The 21887-nt window shown below is 42.8% G+C and overlaps 1 protein-coding gene across 1 annotated transcript in view; it reads right to left on the reverse strand.

Moving 5' to 3' along the window:
• Positions 1–21887, reverse strand: part of LOC124593865 (TGF-beta-activated kinase 1 and MAP3K7-binding protein 3) — a 488317-nt gene that overhangs the window by 159925 nt on the left and 306505 nt on the right. The window contains exon 5 of the mRNA XM_047132213.1: positions 1911–2060. Coding sequence (XP_046988169.1) covers positions 1911–2060 — 150 coding nt within the window. The remainder of the gene's footprint in view (positions 1–1910; positions 2061–21887) is intronic.

Consider the following 21887-nt stretch of genomic DNA (forward strand, 5'->3'; position numbering starts at 1 on the left):
ATAGATAAGCTCAAGTACTGTGGTATGAATGCGTCAGCGCTCAAATGGAGTAAATCATACCTAACTGGAAGAGTGCAGGAAGTTGAAATATGCAGTTCACATAATATACAAAAAACTGGTTATTTTTCAAACTGGGGAACAATCAAGAATGGGGTGCCGAAAGGTTCGGTCTTCGCTCCTCTGCTGTTCTTAATATATATTAATGACTTGCCATTCTATATTCACGAAGATGCAAAGCTGGTACATTTTACCGATGATACAAGTATAGCTATCACACTCAACAGACAAGAATTAACTGGTGAAATCGTAAACGATGTTGTTCAGAAAATCATTAAGTGGTTCTCTGCAAATGGGCTCTCATTAAACTTTGACAAAACACAGCACATCCAGTTCCACACAGTAAATGGAATGACACCATTAATAAATATAGACTTCGATCAGAAATCGATAGCTAAGGTAGAATATTCAAAATTTCTAAGTGTATGCATTGATGAGGGGTTGAACTGGAAAAAACACACTGAAGATCTGCTGAAACGTTTGAGTTCAGCTACTTATGCTATTAGGGTCACTGCAAATTTTGGCGATATACATCTGAGTAAATTAGCTTACCACGCCTATTTCCATTCTCTCATTTCGTATGGCATCATATTCTGAGGTAATTCATCATTGAGTAAAAGAGTGTTCATTGCACAAAAGCTTGTAATCAGAATAATTGCTGGAGCTCATCCAAGATCATCCTGCAGACACTTATTTAAGGAGCTAGAGATCTTCACTGTAGCCTCACAATATATATATTCACTTATGAAATTTGTTATTAACAATCCGAACGAATTCAGAAGTAATAGCCGTGTACATGGCTACAACACTAGGAGAAAGGATGATCTTCACTACTCAAGGTTAAATGTAACTTTGGCACAGAAGGGGGTAAATTATGCTGCCACAAAAGTCTTTGGTCACTTACCTAATAGCATCAAAAGTCTGACAGATAGCCATATAGCATTTAAAAGGAAATTAAAAGAATTTCATATTGGCAACTCCTTCTGCTCATTAGATGAATTTTTGGATATAGTAAGTGGGTAATTTCCCCAACCACCACAAAAAAAATTTAAAATTTTAAGTGTCATGTAATATTTTGTGTAATGTAATATCATGTATGGACACCTTTTATTAACCTGACACGTTCCACATCATTACGAAGTGTCGTATTCATGATCTATGGAACAAGTACTAATCTAATCTTATTTCATTTCATTGCAGCACCCATTTGGTCGTTATCCGTGGCGCCCTTAAAGCCCATCGGTATATCGACTATATTCTACGCCTAGTTCTGTTGCTGGTAAGGGCAGGTTACGAGAGCAACACATTTTACTGTTTTCAAAACTGCATACAGGCGATCGCGTGGACGAACTGAACAGAGGAGACAGGATAGCTTTAATTAAGGTATGAAGATCGTTATAGATTAAAAAAAATGGTGTTTCAACGTCCAAAGAACTAAGAAAACAAGTAGGAATTTGCTAGGACGATAAAGCTAAAGAACATGAGAGACACCTAAAAAATGTTGCTGCGTGTTAATTATACCTTAATGAACCCCAGTGAGTATGTACAGTCCCTACGGAGTAACCTTCTTTATTGGAAAGATGGTAGGCAAGTCAGTGATAAATGAGCCACCTAGGTAAGTGTGATTGTACATGAAATATAAGTTCACTTTAAACAAAAATGAGAAAGAAGGGGTACAGCCTCCCTCGGTCGATGAATTTGAAAGGAGCCGTAATATGAATACCTACGGTTCACGCAGTCGTAGTGGGGAGCTGCTTTTTTGAAAGAAAATATAGGTGATTTATGCGCTCAAATTAGTGAATATTATACAGGAATCGTTTTGAGTAGATATCATGGTAAACAAAATGTGTTACCTAAGTCGAGCCAGGGGCATTGCTGGGACAAGCTGCAGCGCTCAGCAGGTTCTCGGAGTCGCTCAGAGAGGGACCTTGAGTATGGTCTCTGCTGAGTGGACGCAGCGGAGCTGGATGGCACCAAGTTGGGCAGCGCAGTCAGCAAGTGGCCTAGGATTACAAAATTTGTACCATATGGATTACAGAGTGGCGGTCAGCACTGGAGGAAGCTGCCAAGCATTCACATACGAAAGTCATACGACTTAGGCATGAAGGACTTCGTGGAACCTGGCTGTGTAGCGAAAATGGAAGTTGCAGGGTTTTTTTTTTCTTCTTCACATAAATAAAATAAAATGTACGAGGCAGAAAGGCAAGTATCAGCGCTAAATACAATAATGTTTGAGAAGCCTACAGTAACACAAAAATATTGGTGCAATTTGAGATGATGAGAGAATTTTATACAAGAACAATCAGTTGAATTACTCACATATTATCCCTATCACTATATGAAAATTGAAGGTGGAGGGGAGGAGGAAAGGAAGGAAAGGGATTACTGATGTCAGCTGCATCGGGAAATTACATGGAATCAGCGGCGACGAGCGAAAATATGTACCGGACCGGCATTCGCACGTGGGATCTCCTGCTTACCTTTTTTTTTTTTTTTTTTTTTTTTTTTTTTTAATCTTAGTTTGTTCGTTGCATTTGTTCGGGGCAGACGTCCCATGACACCCGTTTAAATTCATTGTTCATCCATTTTCTCGGGTTTTTTTATTACACAGGGCAACTAACCCTCTGACAGAACACGATGAGCTACCGTGCCGGCTACTTATTAGGCAGGTGCGTTAACCACTACGCCATCCGGGATAGTATTTATCGCAACTGCGCGGACTACCTCGGCACGCCCCACGGCCGACCGGCACTCCCACCGAGCGGCACCTGTCCGTAGTCCCTGTCCATTTCGCCCATGCTCGCTACTCTCAGATTCCCGCAGGAATTCGGACGTACTTGTGCATCGGCACTGCAGAAGGTGGAACCATTGCCCGTCTATGCGAATCAGTTATATGAATGCGTAATCGACAACTACGATACATGTATCACAACTACGGATTCTGCATGGTGTCTGTTCTTTCGGACTTATGGTTCAAATGGCTCTAAGCACTATGGGACTTAACATCTGAGGTCATCAGTCCCCTAGACTTAGAACCAAGTAAACCTAACTAACCTAAGGACATCACACACATCCATGCCCGAGACAGCATTCGAACCTGCGACCGTAGCAGCCGCATGGTTTTCCAGACTGAAGCGCCTAGAACCGCCCGGCCTGTCGGACTTATCCCTATCAGTATTTGTTCTTAAGCATGCAGTGAGGCGCTACTTAGTCATATTAATGTTTTTGCGGTGTACTCCTTAAAGATATTCTTTGTACGTCCAGTTGCTTCACTTTTATAATTGCTCCACTTTCTTCGACGCCAAGCCACCCAATATTTTACATATTCAAACATTTCAACCATAGTGTAGTTATATTAGCTGCGAACTGTTTCTCGATCACGTAAACAGTGTTCCTGTGTCAAGTTATTTCAACGTGATGTTTCGTTTTATATGACAGTACAGAGTAGTGAGCAATTCAATTGTTTCACAAAGTAAATCTTTCCTCTACACGAAATTGTGGCGTAACATATGCAGTAATTTACATACGAAAATTCTCTACACCATAACAACGAGGTCTGGATTGTTCTTGATTAGCCATCACTGAATATAAATCTGCGTCTGCTCTGCGTGGCTGTAATTATTTCAGACGTTTTATGACTCAAGCCCAAATTAAAATAACAGTGCACGTGTTGTACCGTGTGCCGCCAAATAGTTGTATGATGTGAAGTAGCTCAGCTTATTCGGTAATATCGCTAAAAGAGCTTCATGCGCATAACAAGAATCTTCTTTATTAGCTACGAATCTTCAATGCGTCATAGCCATGACGTGAGCCAGTAAGTACTATACGCGCAAACAAAGTTGACACTCGGCGCGGTGGCTGATGGGAGCGACTGTAAAGACATTTCCCACTCGCAGTTGTTCCCATCAGCCAGCGCGCCGAGTGTCACCTTCGTTTGCGCGAGTAATATATCATAATCACTTGCCGAACAACACGTCGAATGCGATCACCGTCCATTACATTAGTTTCGTCTATGGAATGGATTAAACACAAACTAACAGTAACTTTTGCCACTTATCAAATGTTTGCTCTTCCTCGTGAAAACCTTATCCAAACATGTCCAACGTGACGGAGCCTGTCTTCTGATAAAGTACACTCAGATAACTGATTCCTGACGTTGATAGAGCAGAAAGCGTCAGCTACAAAAATAGACTTCCCATGTCCTCCACAGCTGGCCGGAAAGACTGCCTTGCACGCATCATCTCTTCACTATTACTTATTACAATTGTTCCCCTGAAAGTTCATAGTATTCGCAACCTTCAAAGACAGAAAATTACTTCTTAACTAATAATATGAATTTTTTAGTTATTCAGTATTTAATAATTTCACTTTGAATATATATATCGTGTTTTTTATTTAACAGGCGTGACATTAATTTACAGAAATGCTAGATTAGAAAAAATTTATGCAACCAGCAACCGAAAAGACACCTAATGACATTAAAAATTTTTAATACGAGGGGGGAAAGGGATACGTCAAACAAAGGAAATGGCGGGGCCGCAATATGCAACATGCTGTCTCACAGCGAAGGTGGAGAAAACGAACAAGGAATTTAAATGCAATGAATACGCTTATAGTTCCGTCAGACGAGTTTAGCGGTTTGTTAATGGCTAGATGCGTTGCTCTTGTTTAAACGTATACATCCTTGGAGGTTTTTTTTTTTTTAAATTCTGAACTGGTTACAGTCCGCCACACCATAGGTGATATTATCACACCTTAGCTTATATATTCTCGTAACAACATCAAAATTGCCAATGACGGAGCTTTCACAATAAAACTACTTAGTTCTGGGTACTGCAGTTCACATCTAGTCAACTTGCATTTGATGTACAGCCACTGGTTCACAGTAACTTTTCTGAATACTATCGGCCCTACAGTCTCTACCCTCCTCGAAAAACATACGAGGTACATGTCCAAGAAATGATAAGCGCACAAAATCGAATGAGCAATTCACAGACACTCAGCTCTCGTCACTTTCGTCTAAAGTATGAAACAGTTCGTTACACACAACAGATAGGCTATAGGCAGACACGAGAGAGAGAGAGCCCAGGATCGAATTTACTCTGGGTGACCATATTGACGCCGTGTGCACAGAGGGCGATAAGCTGTTAATTAATCTGACTTTCAGAAAGTGCAGATTACGACTGCCCGCTGGGTGATAACGAGGAAGATGGATGAGATGAAGCCACCGTTGGTCACGTGATTCCTTCAGTAGCACCTGTCGAATGTGTGGGTGACGCCGCTAATAGAGGATAAGGCGTCCCAAGCACATGCGTCAGCGATCGGTGTCTTGCCTAATCTGAGCAGTAGACTGGGTAACATTCCGTGCTGTACAAAGAGAAATACAGTTCTAGGGAACGCTCCTAACCCAACGAAGTGCTTACGTTGAGTGCTAAGATTCGCACGAATGTGTACACTGCATGATAGTCGCGCCGGGAAACCTACTTCTCTCAAATGTCCTTGACTTTCTCTCCTTGAATATGTACATCATGTGTACGCGCCTTCAGTTTCTCGACAGATATTATTTGAAGTATTTCCCAGAGCGACGGGTGGATACGTCTGCAGAGCTGTTGTTTGTTACCCTGCGTTGTTCTAACTGGTCATAATCTGACCTGCAACAGGTGGTTATTTACGTAGAAGCGCAGCCCTTGTCCCAGGGCCTTTCCTAGCCGTTACGGACGTGATTTACCGCTTCTATCCTGCAACAGACTTGCCGCCACAAAGGGGGCAGCCTTGCATCTTTTATCTTGGGACTTTCCTCCCTTCCACGGGAGCCCTACTCTTGTTCTTGCCATTATATTGGTGCTCTGAATAAACGAGTCCCAACTTGTTGCTGCTGTGATCTTTAGTCCGAAGTCTGGTTTGATAGCTCTCTTAGCTGCCTGCGTAACTACTGCGCCCCACACCCACTTGAACAAGCCTACAATAGCCAAGCATTGGTCATCCTGTAAAATTTTTACCCTCCACACTTACTTACGTTACCAAATTGACGATTCCTTAATACCTAAGGATGTGCTCTGTCAACAGATCCCTTCTTTTCGTCATGTGTCACAAATTTATTTTCTCCTGAATTACATGCAGTAGCTTCTCATTGGTTATTCGATTTAATAATCCAATCATCAACATCCCACTTTAGATGCTGTTCTCTTCTTGCCTAAACGGTTTATGGCCCATATTTCCCTACCTTATAAGGCTACATACACTCCACGCAAATACCTTCAGAAAAGACTTCCTAACACATTTATCTTCGAAGTTAACAAATTTCTCTTTTCCAAAAAACGCTTTTCTCGCTTCTGGCAGATTGCATTTTATATCCTCCCTGCTTCAGCGACTGTCAGTTATTTTCCAGCCCAAATATCAAAACTCATCTACTATTTCTCGTGTCTCATTTCCCAATGTAGTTCCCTGAGCATCGCCTGTCTTTAATGTTACTCTTATAATCTCTTTTCAATACACTGTCCATTCCGTTCAACTTATCTTTCAATTTCTTTGCCATCTCTGACAATCATGTCCTATGACTCGAGTAGCCGCCTTCCGGTTTCTGTATAAGTTATAGATAACCTTTCGCTCCTTATTTTATCCATGATACGTTCAGAGTTTCGAAAGATGTCCAACAGATTTCACCCATAACTCCACGTGTAGGTCCACTGCAGGCCAATGGCCTCCTAACTAACACATGCTCATCACTGTCACCGAGGCACAACATCAGAAAACACAACAGACCTCCACCCTGCTCTCCAATGACCTCTCCCATGACACAACTGATGTCGCAAATGGCGGTGGTTTGGGGTCAGTGGATGCTCGCTGCAGAGTGTCTGGATCGGAGCCGTCCTTCAAGTAACCGATTTCTAACAGTTCGTTGTGCCACTGTAGTGCCAACTGCTGCTCAAATGGCTGCTGCAGATGCAATACGAGGCGGCACAGCCATATGCCGAAAACGATTTTCTTTACTCTCGGTAGTGCAACATGACCTTCCGGAGCCCTGTCTTCTTGCGACCGTACACTCTTGTCGCTGCCAGCAATCCTGTGCAGTGGCTACATTCCTGCCAAGTCTTTCTGTAATATCGCAGAAAGAACATCCAGCCTCTCGAAGCCCTATTACACAACCTCGTTCAAACTCAGTGAGGTACTGATAATGGCATCTTTGTTGCCTTAAAGGGCATTCTTATCAACTCACCATGTCCAACCTCAAACATAACTAACGGAAGAGCAGAGAGTGCTGCGAGACGACGTCAGCCAATAGTATGCTGACGAACCCCTCTCTAGGACGACACCAAGACAAAGAGCGGCCTCTACACGGCTACCTGCGAGCGGAGAGGAAGACGAGCCGTCATACAAATGCTATAGCTGCGACTTATGAACTGCATTGTTTTTCTTGTATTTAAATTGCATATACCAAAGGACACTGATTATCTGCATGTCGCCATTTGATTGCGACGCATCTTTGTGAATACGCAAAGTTAAGTATTGTCAACTTAACTTCATGTAATAAAGTCCATTAATTCGACTTGCTTGAACTGTTATCTAGCGATCCGGGGAAACGGCTTCCTAGGCACCCTCTATTAGACGAGTGGGCAGAACACAAAATAAACACCCATAGCAACTTTCGTTTATGGTGCACATTTCCTTCTTGGTGTCGAGTTTTTTTTCCGTCAGTCTAGTAGCAGTAAAACCGGATTTCAGGCTGAGATTCATTGGATGAATCTGAAGCCTCGAACAAACCGCGTATACTAACAGTCTCGATACGTTGTGTCGCGGCAGTCTCTACTAAATGTGGCGCATCCATACTTTCGGAGCGAGTTGCAATGCAGAAATCGCCAAATGTTAAAGAAAAAGGTTAAAACTGGGATCAAGGTGCAAAGATCAGATAAACAATAACAATGGCGTTAGAAAATTATCTATTATAACATGTGGTATTAATTTACTGAATATATATAACATAATTTTTAGCCAGAATTTAAAAATGAAACATACCTACACATGTTGTTGTTGTTGTTGTGGTCTTCAGTCCTGAGACTGGTTTGATGCAGCTCTCCATGCTACTCTATCCTGTGCAAGCTTTTTCATCTCCCAGTACCTACTGCAACCTACATCCTTCTGAATCTGCTTAGTGTATTCATCTCTTGGTCTCCCTCTACGATTTTTACCCTCCACGCTGCCCTCCAATACTAAATTGGTGATCCCTTGATGCCTCAGAACATGTCCTACCAACCGATCCCTTCTTCTGGTCAAGTTGCGCCACAAACTTCTCTTCTCCCCAATCCTATCCAATACTTCCTCATTAGTTATGTGATCTACCCATCTAATCTTCAGCATTCTTCTGTAGCACCACATTTCGAAAGCTTCTATTCTCTTCTTGTCCAAACTATTTATCGTCCATGTTTCACTTCCATACATGGCAACACTCCATACAAATACTTTCAGAAATGACTTCCTGACACTTAAATCAATACTGGATGTTAACAAATTTCTCTTCTTCAGAAACGCTTTCCTTGCCATTGACAGCCTACATTTTATATCCTCTCTACTTCGACCATCATCAGTTATTTTGCTCCCCAAATAGCAAAACTCCTTTACTACTTTAAGTGCCTCATTTCCTAATCTAATTCCCTCAGCATCACCCGACTTAATTAGACTACATTCCATTATCCTTGTTTTGCTTTTGTTGATGTTCAACTTATATCCTCCTTTCAAGACACTGTCCATTCCATTCAACTGCTCTTCCAAGTCCTTTGCTGTCTCTGACAGAATTACAATGTCATCGGCGAACCTCAAAGTTTTTGTTTCTTCTCCATGAATTTTAATACCTACTCCGAATTTTTCTTTTGTTTCCTTTACTGCTTGCTCAATATACAGATTGAACAACATCGGGGAGAGGCTACAACCCTGTCTTACTCCCTTCCCAACCACTGCTTCCCTTTCATGCCCCTCCACTCTTATAAATGCCATCTGGTTTCTGTACAAATTGTACACATATGTAAGAAATATGTTTCACTATAGTACAGGCAAAGGTCAGTGTATCGCACTGCACAAATAATGAAATAAAATAAAACGTATTTACTTAATTGAGAGTTGTCTACCTTCATCGCAGTTTGAATGCCGACTTTCCCTGGATTCCATGCCTTCTAATAAAAATTTTAATGGGTGGTAGCAAAAACAATTTGACTTTTTCGGAGAACAACCACTTTTATGACTCGCACAGCTTCTTGCATTGTTTCCTGAATTTTGATTTTAAATTGCGTATTTTTCCACCTCTTGTGACGTATTTTTTGGGCAAGTGCTGCATAGCATTCCTCCTTTTGCTCCCATTTTTGCAACGACATGGAAGGGCCTGAAAATCTTCAGTTACTTTCATACCAGGCCAGTAGAAACTGACTCGGAAAATGTACTGAGTACAGTAAGCCGTGCTTCCACGTTTCGATTGGGAACCTGAGACTTGCAATATATGTGCACTGCAATTGTCGCGAAACAATATAAAAGTGTTGCGGAACAGCGTTGAAACCTGTCCCATGACTCGTGCGCCGCGACTATATCGATAGGTTTGTATAAGGATTTAAAAACTTAATTCATCCGCGAAAGTAGTGACTTAGAAAAGACTCGTTCGAAGGTTTCGTGAGTTTTCCTCATATGCCTGAGATCGTTCTCAAGTTGCAGTGCCGGCCGGAGTGGCCGAGCGGTTCTAGGCGCTTCAGTCTGCAACCGTGCGACCGCTACGGTCGCAGGTTCGGATCCTGCCTCTGGCATGGATGTGTGTGATGTCCTTATATTAGTTAGGTTTAAGTAGTTCTAAGTTCTAGGGGACTGATGACCTCAGATGTTAAGTCCCATAGTGCTCAGAGACATTTGATTTTTGAACCAAGTTGCACTAATAGAGGAGACACGATCAAACGAGAAGAAAATTCACTGTTAGACGCTACAAGAAAGGTGTCGTACATCACAGAGAGGTTTATTCATGAAATTCCGAGACAGTTCGTTCCGGGAGGATGTGGGCAACATATTATTTCATTCACATAATGTTAAAGCTGTCACGAACCTGAAGATTGGTTTGAACACCACAGTGTTTTACAAGGAAAGGTCCTATTAGATGGAGGTGGTACAGTGTTTCTTCCTCCGACCTGTGAAGTGAGGCATTCAGTCAGTTATAGGTGAACTCGCAGTTTTAAGTGGATTCCGAAGCAATGTCCAACTCTGCGTTTATCACATTAACAGACATTCAAGTAGGCAAAATGACGATGACGACAAAGAGAAAATCAGAGAAATTAAAGCTCTTGCTGGCACACTGAAATCATTCTTCTCGCGTACCATTCGCGAATAGAACAGGGAACGCTGGAAATTATGTTGGTGCCAAAAGTTCCTTTGGGCACACACCATAAGGTCGCTTGCAGAGTTTGGATGTAGATCTGAATGAATCTCAACAGAAAGGTTACGCTAGATCCTGCTCGAATAACTGTAGTATAAAGTCTGCTTCCGCACAGATAGCGCGAGAGCTAACTTCTGACCAAACAGGATGTGAAAGAATGTAGTATCAGCGATTTCGTATGACAGCAGGAGCACTCTCATTGTTATCCCACGTACCCTGATTGCAAATTTGTACGCCATTCGGGTGACTCGAGCTGTTGTGCTGTCATTCATGAACAGCATTCCAAGTCGTGTTTTCCAACAGGATAACGCTCCCCCACATGGCGGTATTGTAACGCAACACGCTCTACAGAGTGTTGACATGTAGCCTTGGCCTCCGCGATCACCAGATGTCTCCAATGGGGCACACATGGGACATCACTGGCCAACTCCAGTGTCATCCACAAACATTATTAACCGTCCGTGTATTGATCGACCAAGTGCAACAGACATCGAACTCCATCCCACAAACTGACATCCGCCACCTGTACAACACAATCCATGCACGTTTGCATGCTTGCATTCAAAAAAAAAAAAAAATGGTTCGAATGGCTCTGAGCACTATGGGACTCAACTGCTGTGGTCATAAGTCCCCTAGAACTTAGAACTACTTAAACCTAACTAACCTAAGGACATCACACACATCCATGCCCGAGGCAGGATTCGAACCTGCGACCGTAGCGGCCGCGCGGTTCCAAACTGTAGCGCCTAGAACCGCTCGGCCACTCCGGCCGGCTTGCATTCAACATGCTGGCGATAGCACCGGTTATTAATGTACCAGCATTTCACATTTGTAATGGTTTACCCGCACTTGCATTAATCTGTGAGCTTGGATGTTAATCACTTAACTATGTTATCTAGATAAGGGTATTCCCGAAATTCCATTACTCCACATTAATTACTTTTTGGCGTTCCGATTTTTTCCCGTCACTGTAACTTTCGAAGTCACTGCATTTTCGATATTTTCAGAGGGTTACTCCTTGGTATTTTACGGCAGCTATTGATTCCAGTGGTTAATCGCCAACATAAAAATCGAATAGTAATGGATATCTACGCCTGTTGATGCATTTATTCATGTTCACCGTAAACTACCAGTCCTCGGACCAAATGTCGATTCTAGGCAGGTATTCCTGCATCTTGCCACAGTCGTCTGGCGTTGAATATACAGGGTATTTCTCCTAAGATCGTCAGGGGCCTTTCCTCTGATGTTTCAGCCGACATTTGCAATTTTGTATCTGCAGTGTGTAGCTGGAGTCGGCCCAAACAAACAGTGCTCACAAAGCCTTTCATGCCATGCCCGGTTTCAACGAAAAGCATCCGTCTGTTTCCTGTTACAAATAAAATTATTTTTAAAACGGAATTTTACGTCCTCATTCGATGGAGCGGTCGCAGATTAATCTAGTCTGATAATCTTTTTATCGATATGTATCAACAGGGGCAGTAAAACTCTAAGAATAACCGCAGCGACAGCACTGCCCTGGCCTGAGCTAACTGCTACCACCACACAGCGGCGCTACTGAGTCGCTGCAGGATTGCTGTTTATTCTTCGTGTTTTACTGTCCCTGTTAATTCATAGCGGTAAAACGAATATTACGCTAGACTAATTTGGGATAACTCTGATTTAAAAATAATTTATGTTTAAACTGTGAAACAAACCGACGCTTTCTTTTGAAACTGAGTTTCGCATGAAAAACCTGATGGGCAGTAATTGTTTGGAATGACTCCAGCAACACAGTGCAAAAACGATATCACTAACATCTGCCGAAACACCAGAGAAAATGCGCCTTATGTCTCTTGGGAGAGACACCCAGCATTCTGCAAACAGTAACGGCCCTATAACCCTTTCTTGGGGGCATTCCCGAAACCATTTGTCGGTTTTCGACGCGAGATTCCTACAATGTTAGCAAAGTCGTCCACTTTCATTCTGCGATCTTTCACTGGTATACCGCGAAAAATATCAATCGTTTCCTCGGTAGCTACGTCAATTGCCTAGCCAAATCGCGGTTTCTTTCTCTGCTACTGCGAGTACATATACATTTGTTTCACCAGGAAGAAATTGCATTCGTACAGGGGCAGAATCTTCATGATACCCAAATCGCTTAGGGACTGAGTACCGGTGCAGCACTTCAAGCTAAAGTATTCAATATCCGCACATTTTCTGAAAACCCTCCAGCAAGCAGCTGCGCATTACATTGATTCTAAACTTTCAATAAAAGTTAGCAGGAATCATGCTTACACCACAATCATGATTTTTAGAAAAACTCGCATTTACACGAAGCCCTAGTACGCGGTCGGATTCACCCATCGTTTGCTGGGCCGTGACTGATTTATGCTCCTGTCTTCTGTGACCCTGGTGACCGAGGCGCCTTGCCACGGTTCGCGCGGCTCCCCCAGTCGGAGGTTCGAGTCATCCCCGGGCATGGATGTGTGTGTTGTCCGTAGCGTAAGCTAGTTTAAGTTAGATTAAGTAGTCTGTAAGCCCAGGGACCGATAACCTCAGCTGTTTGGATCCATAGGAACTTACCTCCTGGTGATCGGCCAATGAGTTCTACACTGAAGGCTTCATAGGTAGGCGGGGCGCAGTGCGCTCCAGACGCTGTACACAGCTTCACTTACTATGCGGCTAACCCGAAAAAAGCTTTCTTTTTTATACGCTCTCTATATAGTACTTCTGAACCGCTGGCCATTTCTTTCAGTTGCTCTGGAAGTATACGGGATTACTTGACGTTTATCTCTGGTTTGATGACTGACGAGAAGGCTTTAATAAGTTAAATAAACTTCTCCTAACTGCCTTTGACAACAAGATCCAAGAGTACCAAGAGCCACGACATCGGGAACAACAGTGGACCGGGGTATAAAATGGAACAATCTCGTAGAAGTAAACGATTCACTGGTAGCATGTCTTCTGGAAGGAGTGAAGATTTTGTACAGCCTCTCTACAACACCGCTCGAGAATGCAGAAATCCCATCAGGTAATACAAGCACTTAATATCGGACACAAAAAGGTAAGGGCACTGTGTATAAGACCGAAGTTATCGACCTCTCAAGATATTTGTAAAGCACGTCATTATGTCGCGACGAAGAAGTCTTCAGGTTTCGGCTATCACTGCAAATATCTTCAGGTCACAGCAAAAATAAATAAAATAAATATTGCACATCCAAATTCACGCGACGTCAAGAGTGAACTGAAGATGGTTTCATGGCAACCGAAACAGACAAGAATCATATGATTTTGCTACAAATAAACATTTCTCGAGATACTGCAGTACAAAATGCGAACAGTGTTAACTATAAAACATTCCATTCGCATATCGATATGAATTTCAAAAGGCACGACTATCCATCAAGAAACGAGAAGAGCCCTTTGCTCCTCAAAATGACGCGTCAGATGGAAGAAGAAATCAATTGGGTACTCCGTTTAAAACTATCTCGTTTCAAGGAATGGCCCGAATAACATCCCAAAGTGGGGAGGAGGACAAAAAAAAAAAAAAAAAAAAAAAAAAAAAAAAAAAAAAAAAAAAAAAAACTAGATCATAACTGATGACTAATCGGCCTTGTGTGCAAATTCCACAAGGTAAACATGCTTAGGCGGTCTGAAGGCAGTTAAATATGTAAGTGTGGTACTACATGACAGCTTGAAAGGACGCCAGCGCTTGAGGTGTTTTGCCAGAAAAGCGAACTGACATCTTCGCTTCACGCAGGCAGATTTATAAAGCGAATCTAATCCGACAAAGGAGTAACAGTGGGTCACTAATCAACCCTATTGTTCTTCATCCGGATCAACGAAGTAAATACAGTGTTTTTTCGGTGTAACTCTTCTTTCCTTTCCACCACGCGTTACCGCGTTAAACTTCAAAACTAGCCTCAGTCAGCGAGTGAGAATTAGGGACAACGTGGTACTCCCACATTCCTGCTCTGGACAAAGTCGTGAATGATGCGATTTGCTGTTGCCTGGCTTCTGTCTGTCATGAAGTATTAAGTGTGAATCTGTTATCGTGTCAGTGCAATGGGTGCTTGTGCAGCGGTGTGTTTATGTCGTTACTGGTGAATCTACATCTACATCTACATGATTACTCTGCAATTCACATTCAAGTGCTTGGCAGGTGACTGAAATTTCGTAAATAGATTTCGCCGCGACGAAAAAGTCTTTGCTTTAATGACTTCCATCCCAATACCGAATGAAAGGAAGAGACAGTGTGAAACTACCACCCAGCAGGCGAACGGATCACCCATTAGCAGTTCCACAAGCCAACTCACCGTGAGAAACTGCGGAAAAGGACATTGGAATTGGGTCGAGAGTGGTAGCTGATGATTATAATATGAAAAAGAAACCTAAGGTAATAGTCCGCACAGAACGTGGACATTGATATGTAACTGACTCAGTTAGGAAATGGTGTATTGCTAGATACCAAGGTACACTGGCGTGTTCGATACCGACAGGTGCGTCCACAGCTCGCGGTCGTGCGCTAGCGTTCTCGCTTCCCACGGCCGGGTTCCCCGGTTCGATTCCCGGCGGGGTCAGTGATTTTCTCTGCCTCGTGATGACTGGGTGTTGTGTGATGTCCTTAGGTTAGTTAGATTTAAGTAGTTCTAAGTTCTAGGGGCCTGATGACCATAGATGTTAAGTCCCATAGTGCTCAAAGCCATTTGAACCTTTTGAACCGACAGGTGCAATATCGGAAATAATGTTTTCCTGATATTGTGTGAAGTGATAATGTTATGTCATGTCAAAAAAAAAAAAAAAATAAAATAAAAAAAATAACTTTCTCGATAACAAATGTAGAATAATCAGATTTATAGCCTAATAGCGTGTTTATAGTATTATATCTAATTTTAATTTTAAAACAATAATGTAAGACTGTACATTTGGTCTTTTGAGAAATAATTGTGAAGGGCTTGTACCGAACATGATACAGAATTATTAGAAACACGTGGACAAGTGTTTAAATATAACAGAAAAGGAAACGTATACGAAAGCGAGATACAGCTTAATTGATGTAAAAAAAAAAAACAACATATATTTGTGTCAAAAGCACATGAAATTCATAAAATATTGTAATATTACTGCTTATAACTAGAAAGACGGAGGAACTTGTTGATATGTGGCTGCATTTACAATAATGTAACGTTTTCAGTTGGTAGTTTAAAATGTAAATATGTAAGCAAGAGTGTAGGCTGGGTCTGTCTTTATTTTGTATCACTGTCTCCGTCATGTCTGACTTTTTAGAGTTGACTGAGTTGACCACATGATTTTTGTCTTGTGCTTGTCGTGAACAAAACGAAAAGTTAAAAAAAAAAATTACTATCAAGTTTTACATAGAAACAACCAGGACCACCTGGTCCTGCACCAAAGATAAGTTTTAAACTACACTGAAAAGAAAATTAACATTGCGGTCTTCAACACTGGTATGTAGTGTACAGCTAAGGATCATATACCATAAAAATTACCTGCTAATTGTATTGACGTGATATATTATAGGACGTCAGGATGCAGCATGGCTAAAGTTCAGCTTGGACAAGAGGCTCTCGAAGAGGTGAAACAGTATTGTTAGCTAGGAAGTAGAGTAAGTAATAGAGGAGCATGTAACAACAGGCAGAGTTAATTATTTTTGCAGATGACACTACCAATTTTTATATACATTCAGCAACAGAAGAAATGATAAATGATATTCTTAAATTTTTTTCAGTGGTTTTCTGCAGATAGTCTCACTATCAATTTAGAAAAAGACACAGCGTATTCAGTACTACGCCAATGATAAATGTGCCACATGGCGAGGAAATGATAACTAGGGCGGAAACTTCCAAATTTTTTTATGTCCATACTGATGAGAGTTGGATGCCGGAAAAAAATAAATTGTTGAACTCTTAAAGCAAATCATTTAAGCCACATTTGCGCTACAAATTACTACAAGTGCTGGAGAGAGGCATATCAGTCAGTTACAGTGTGCGTATTTTCATTCAATGATAAAGTATGGTTTAATGTTCCGGAAACAACGCGCTGTAAGAATAATATACGGTGCTCACCCACAATTATCTTGTAGATATCTCTTTACGGAGTCAGACATTTTGACTACGGCTTCACGCTATATATATTTACCCACATAGTTTGCTGTAGGTAGCCACTACAGTTCGAAACGAACAATGACGAACATAATTACAATATCAGAAGAATAAAGTTATATTCATGATTCTATGTGAAGGTTAAAAGAGAACGTGGACAATGCAGCCATCAAAATTTTTGATCATTTTCCAAATGACAAAAGGTTTGACAGATAACAAAGGTAAAATGGAAAAGAAACTGAAAACGTCTCTCCTTGTCAACTCTTTCCATTTGCAAAAAAAGAACTTCTATTTACGCAACATGCACAAGGTGGTGGGTAAGACTTATTCATTTACACCTGTGTGAAAAAAAGCTTGTAGATGAAAGTGTACTATCAATGTAATGTATCGTTCCACAAATTGTCATTAATCGTAGAAATGATGCAAGGAACATGAAACTATCTGACTATAGTAACAAGGGTTGCAAAAGAACAAAAGGGCTTTTATTAAAATAACCAGAAAGAGATCCATGGACAACTACGTTAGGGAAACAGTTCTGCATTGACGTGAAACACGGACGATAGGGAAGACAGAAATACAACGATTAACACCCTTTGAAACATGATGTTGGAGGAGACTTGGAAATGAGATGGAATCAATGAGAACAGATATCTAATAAAGAAGCTAATGAAACGAAGAGAGAGAATGGTTGGACACGTATTATGACATGGAGTCATTGTTGAAAAGTGTAATTGAAGAGATGCTGAAAGAAATAATCGTTAGGGCAGGCCTAGATAATAATGTATAAGGCAGATGCTGTGGGGTGCAATGGGTATGCTGAAACGCATAGGATATATGGCAAACGGCAGAAGTGGTGAAGTGGATCAAGCGAGTCTTAGGGTGGATGACAGCGACGACAACGGACACCCACCTGCATTGGCTAGGGCGTTAGTAAACACTTGTCGTGGCCAGCGTGGGAAGTCTTTGTAACGGCATAGGCTTTTCTACACTCTTCATCATCTTCATCAACTACAAAGACATGCAGATTCCAATGCATATGCATTCATGACAGTCTACACCGTAACCCGCTGAAGTGACGTCAACGACGAACGACGAATATAAGACATCTACTGACCATATCTGATAAATTATATGCCGCATTAACTATAGTTTTGTACCTGGCCATGAGTGACACGAGTCATTGCAATCGGAGATAGAGACAATCGGAGAGGATTTGTACAGCGAACATAGCCCGTTGGTTACACATCGACAGGATGTTAAGAGCTTGTACAGACAGAACAGGACGGTGAACGCCAGAGAAATCGCAGCCACTTTAGTCGTCCATGTGACCGCTTGAGAAATAAACAATCGCTCGCTGGAAGGGGGAGTTCGCGTTCCTCTGGCACGTTTACTGCTGGCACAGGTTCACTGGCGACGTCTCTAGTAGCGCCGGGAGAAAGGTTATTGTGGAACTGAATGGAGGTCGGCGGTGTTCATCGATGACAGTTGTTACCGTCTTGCATAAAGTGGCAATCGTGTCGCAGTTTGCGGACATACTGCAAACCAGGAATACCCACTCCTTTCGTAGCCGGCATTCACAATCTGCAATGACAATTATGATGTGGCAAGCAAGCAGCTACACACACCAACTGCCTCTGCTGTTCATCCAGTACGGTGGCGAATGATCCATATGGAATTACAGTTCGACACGAGTGATACAGACTGACAAACGACGCCACAGAAGACGTTTGGAACTTTCTACAAGAAGGGGAACCAGGAGGCGGAAGCAGCGACCCACAGCAATGATGTACAAAGAACTAATGACTCTTCATCTTCATTTTATAGCTATAAACTTCTAGTTGAAACATTATGATCAACAGTTTAACAGAGAGTTGGTCCATCTTCGGAACGCAGCGATTCTGCGTGGCGTGGATTCGACAGGTCCTTGGTAGGTTTCTGGAGGTGTGTGCCACCACTATCTACGAACAGCTCACGCATTTCCCGTAAGTTACGAGCCAGTGGTTTGTGAGCGCGAAGCTGGCGCCCTGTGAAGTCCCACATGTGTCCCATCGCGTTTAGAGTAGGCGAATTTGGTGGCGAAGACTTCAATGTGAATTCTCTATCAAGCTCCTCAAACTACTGTAGCAAAATTCTGGTCTTGTGACACGGTCAGTTATCCTTCTGGATGACGCCACTGCAGTCGGGGAAGACATAAGGCTTGAAAGGATGCAGGTGGTCGGCACTTAAGTTTCATGCAGTCCACAGCTGTCGTGGTGCAATCGATTACGACCACAGGTCCCATGGAAGCCCAAGTGAATGTCGTCACAGCGTAATACTGCCTCCACTGACATGCGTCCGTGGCGCAGTGCCTTCGAAACAGCCGTTAGCATGGACGACGGCATATACGGACACAACCATGGACTTGGTGGAACAAGAAACGTGATTCGTTCGATCCGGCAACACGTTTCCTTTAGTCCACGGTCCAATTTCGATGATTCCGAACGAATTGCTTCGGTGCTCCATGTCAAAAAACGTATTCTGAATGGTTTACTCCAAAGGACGTGTGTGCACCAGCACTGTATAAGGGGCAATAAAAAAAATTCCGTTCGAAGGCCGTACAGTCCAGAATCGGTATGCTAATCACGTAAAATTGCCGTGAGAAATGATGCAGTCATCCCACCGACGCACCAGACTCAAGATATCTGTTTCGTAAAACACCTTGTTCTGCTTGAAAAGCCCGTAAGTGCTTGCCGCATACCCCTATCCGATGGGAATCGTCTATCCTTCAAGGCATTCTTTAAAGGATCAAAAACGTGATAATCACATGGGGACTATAGGGCGGGTGTCGAATGTTGCGAGTGTCGAGTGTATTGGACGAGGCTGGCCTCCGTGACCGACCGGAGTCTTGTGTGGAATCGCAACCAGCATGGAACTTGGCGCACCAGTCCACAACGGTAGCTTCTGGCAGACATTCTGACCCATACACATTCTTCATTCTTCGATTGGTGTCTACCGGTGTTCGTCCTTCAGCAGCCAAAAAAAGAATAATAGTAAATTGGTCCTGTTTGGACGCATTTGGTAATAACGCCGCCGTACTTCACGTTTCCGGAAAGGAACGAATGCCACACTAATTCCTTGGCTAGATGTCGGTGGTTGTATACCCGCATCGAAGTCACGCTACGTTGCATATACGCTGCAGCAATATACAGCTTCAAACCGGAACTTTTCCATCGTACCTTATACTTTGTCGCCAGCTCTGCCATAGAACGCCTTCTATCCTTATTTACAGAGCGAACAAGTCCCCGACCTTCACGTACTTTGATAAGGTGTTGACATTCTATAACTTGTAGGCCTACTCGTAGTTTCACTGCCCTTCAGCTACTTTCCATAGATGATCGCGACAGTTACATGAGAAAAGCCGACCACCATCGCCGTTCTTGTGATTCTCGTTCCCAGGCGGAGGGCCATAACAGTCTTCCTTTCGTCAAAGTCGCCTGTGTCAGTGGATTTCCCCAAATGCGGTCCGCAAAGTCGCTAGAATGATCCATTCGTCCCTGATCGGCGTGTATACTTTGCTTACCCGAATACGCAACGCCGATAGGCAGCAGTCAAACTCGCGACGGGCAGTAGTCACTGAGCTGTGTAGGCTCGCTTTCCTTTTACTAATTGGCCGCCCCATCCACATCAGTTCGCGGCAGCTGTACAGAATGCGCTGTTCATCTAGGGGGCGTGGTGGTGGTGTCGCGATCGGGGAAGCGGGGCGTTCTTGCGGGGAGCAGTGACTGGGACCGGTGGTGCTTGAATGGCGACGTCCTCTTCTCTCTGTGTCAAGGGGGTCACTTGGCTCGAATTTGTGGCAAGGCTTATTGACTCTGGGCGTTGGGAAGGTTGAGTGTGTACAACGGCTTTCAAGGGTCACGCCCTTTCTTAGTGTAGAGCTCACCCAAGTCTTCCTGAATTGATTGATTTGCCGTGTGGTACGAGTTGCACGTGACAGCTGATTCGTGGCCGCGGAATTAAGCCTCCTTGTTGCTTGTTTACCTAGTGTCAATTTTGGCTTCGAGAAACCCGCTTCTTGTCTGAAAGCGTAGATCGAACTTTCGCAAGTGAGCTTTATTGTTCCGGCCGTATGAGTCTCATGGCCGGGCTGTATTGTTCCCGGTACCTTTGTAAATCGGAGAGGAGCCGAGTTGAGTTGCAAATTTCTGACTATTTAGGTTTCTTAGCCCGTGATCGGCAGTACTTCTAGAATTATTTTTTTATTCTGCCATCTTGTTTTGTAATACCCACAGTGCATGAGTACTATGACACGTTTGCTCAGCTTCAGCCATCTTGCTGAGCGGTGTAACTGCGGCGCTGTCGTGCGTGCTGTGGTGGCTCGGACTTACGAAGCGGCCGCCTTCAGTTTGTTCCAGCGTCAAGGACAATGTGGTATGTCGCCTTATGGGACTCTTCAATGGTAGTGCCTTTGCAGCTGTTGATTCTTTACGCCTCGTCGGCCTGTACCATCTTCGCCGATGAGGTCGCCGCTCGCTAAGTTATATAATTGTAATCTGTTAACTGTTTCATGTAATTGCTGTTTCCCTCATTATGAAGGCCTAAGCAGTCAGGGGAGTTCGCCGTTCGCTAATTTACGTTACTGTAATCTTATAACTCTTCCAGGGAAACAGCAATTACATGAAACAGTTAATAGATTACAATTATATAACTTAGCGAGCGGCGACCTCATTGGCGAAGATGGAGCAGGCCGACGAGGAGTAAAGAATCAACAGCTGCAAAGGCACTACCATTGAAGAGTCCCATGACGTCTGGTGAGGGCAGCAGTGAGAAGGGGTGATGTAAAAACATAAAACAGGGATACCTGGTGTAACTTCAACCAAATTATGTATATAAATGAATCATTTGACTAAGTGTTATTACCTCGCACTCATGTCTGCCTTTTTGTCTGTTCAGTACAAATTTTGCAATTGGTTTTAAACTAACTTCCCGACGAGCTAGAGACTTGAAACTTCCAATACAGCTGAGAACTGGATGACAATGCAGTATTAACTCGCTTTTTTGTGTGCTGTGTGGTGGAGTGTACTTTGTGTCCCTTTGCCATATGTCCCTTTTCCTGTTCCACTCGCGAATGGTTCGCAGGAAGGACAGTTGCTGGTAAACCTTAGTGTGAGCTCGAATCCTTCTAATATTTAACTTTGCGGTCTTTTTGCGAGATATACGCTCCAGGAAGCAATACATTGGTTCCCTCATACGAAAGGAAACTGAAATAAACCTTCAATTTTCCACATATCTCTGTTGCAATCTCAGGTTGTTTGAAATAGATTGAAAAATTTTACACGCAAGACTAAAAGTAG

This window comes from Schistocerca americana, chromosome 2 (genome assembly GCF_021461395.2).
Source record: "Schistocerca americana isolate TAMUIC-IGC-003095 chromosome 2, iqSchAmer2.1, whole genome shotgun sequence".
NCBI lineage: Eukaryota > Metazoa > Arthropoda > Insecta > Orthoptera > Acrididae > Schistocerca > Schistocerca americana.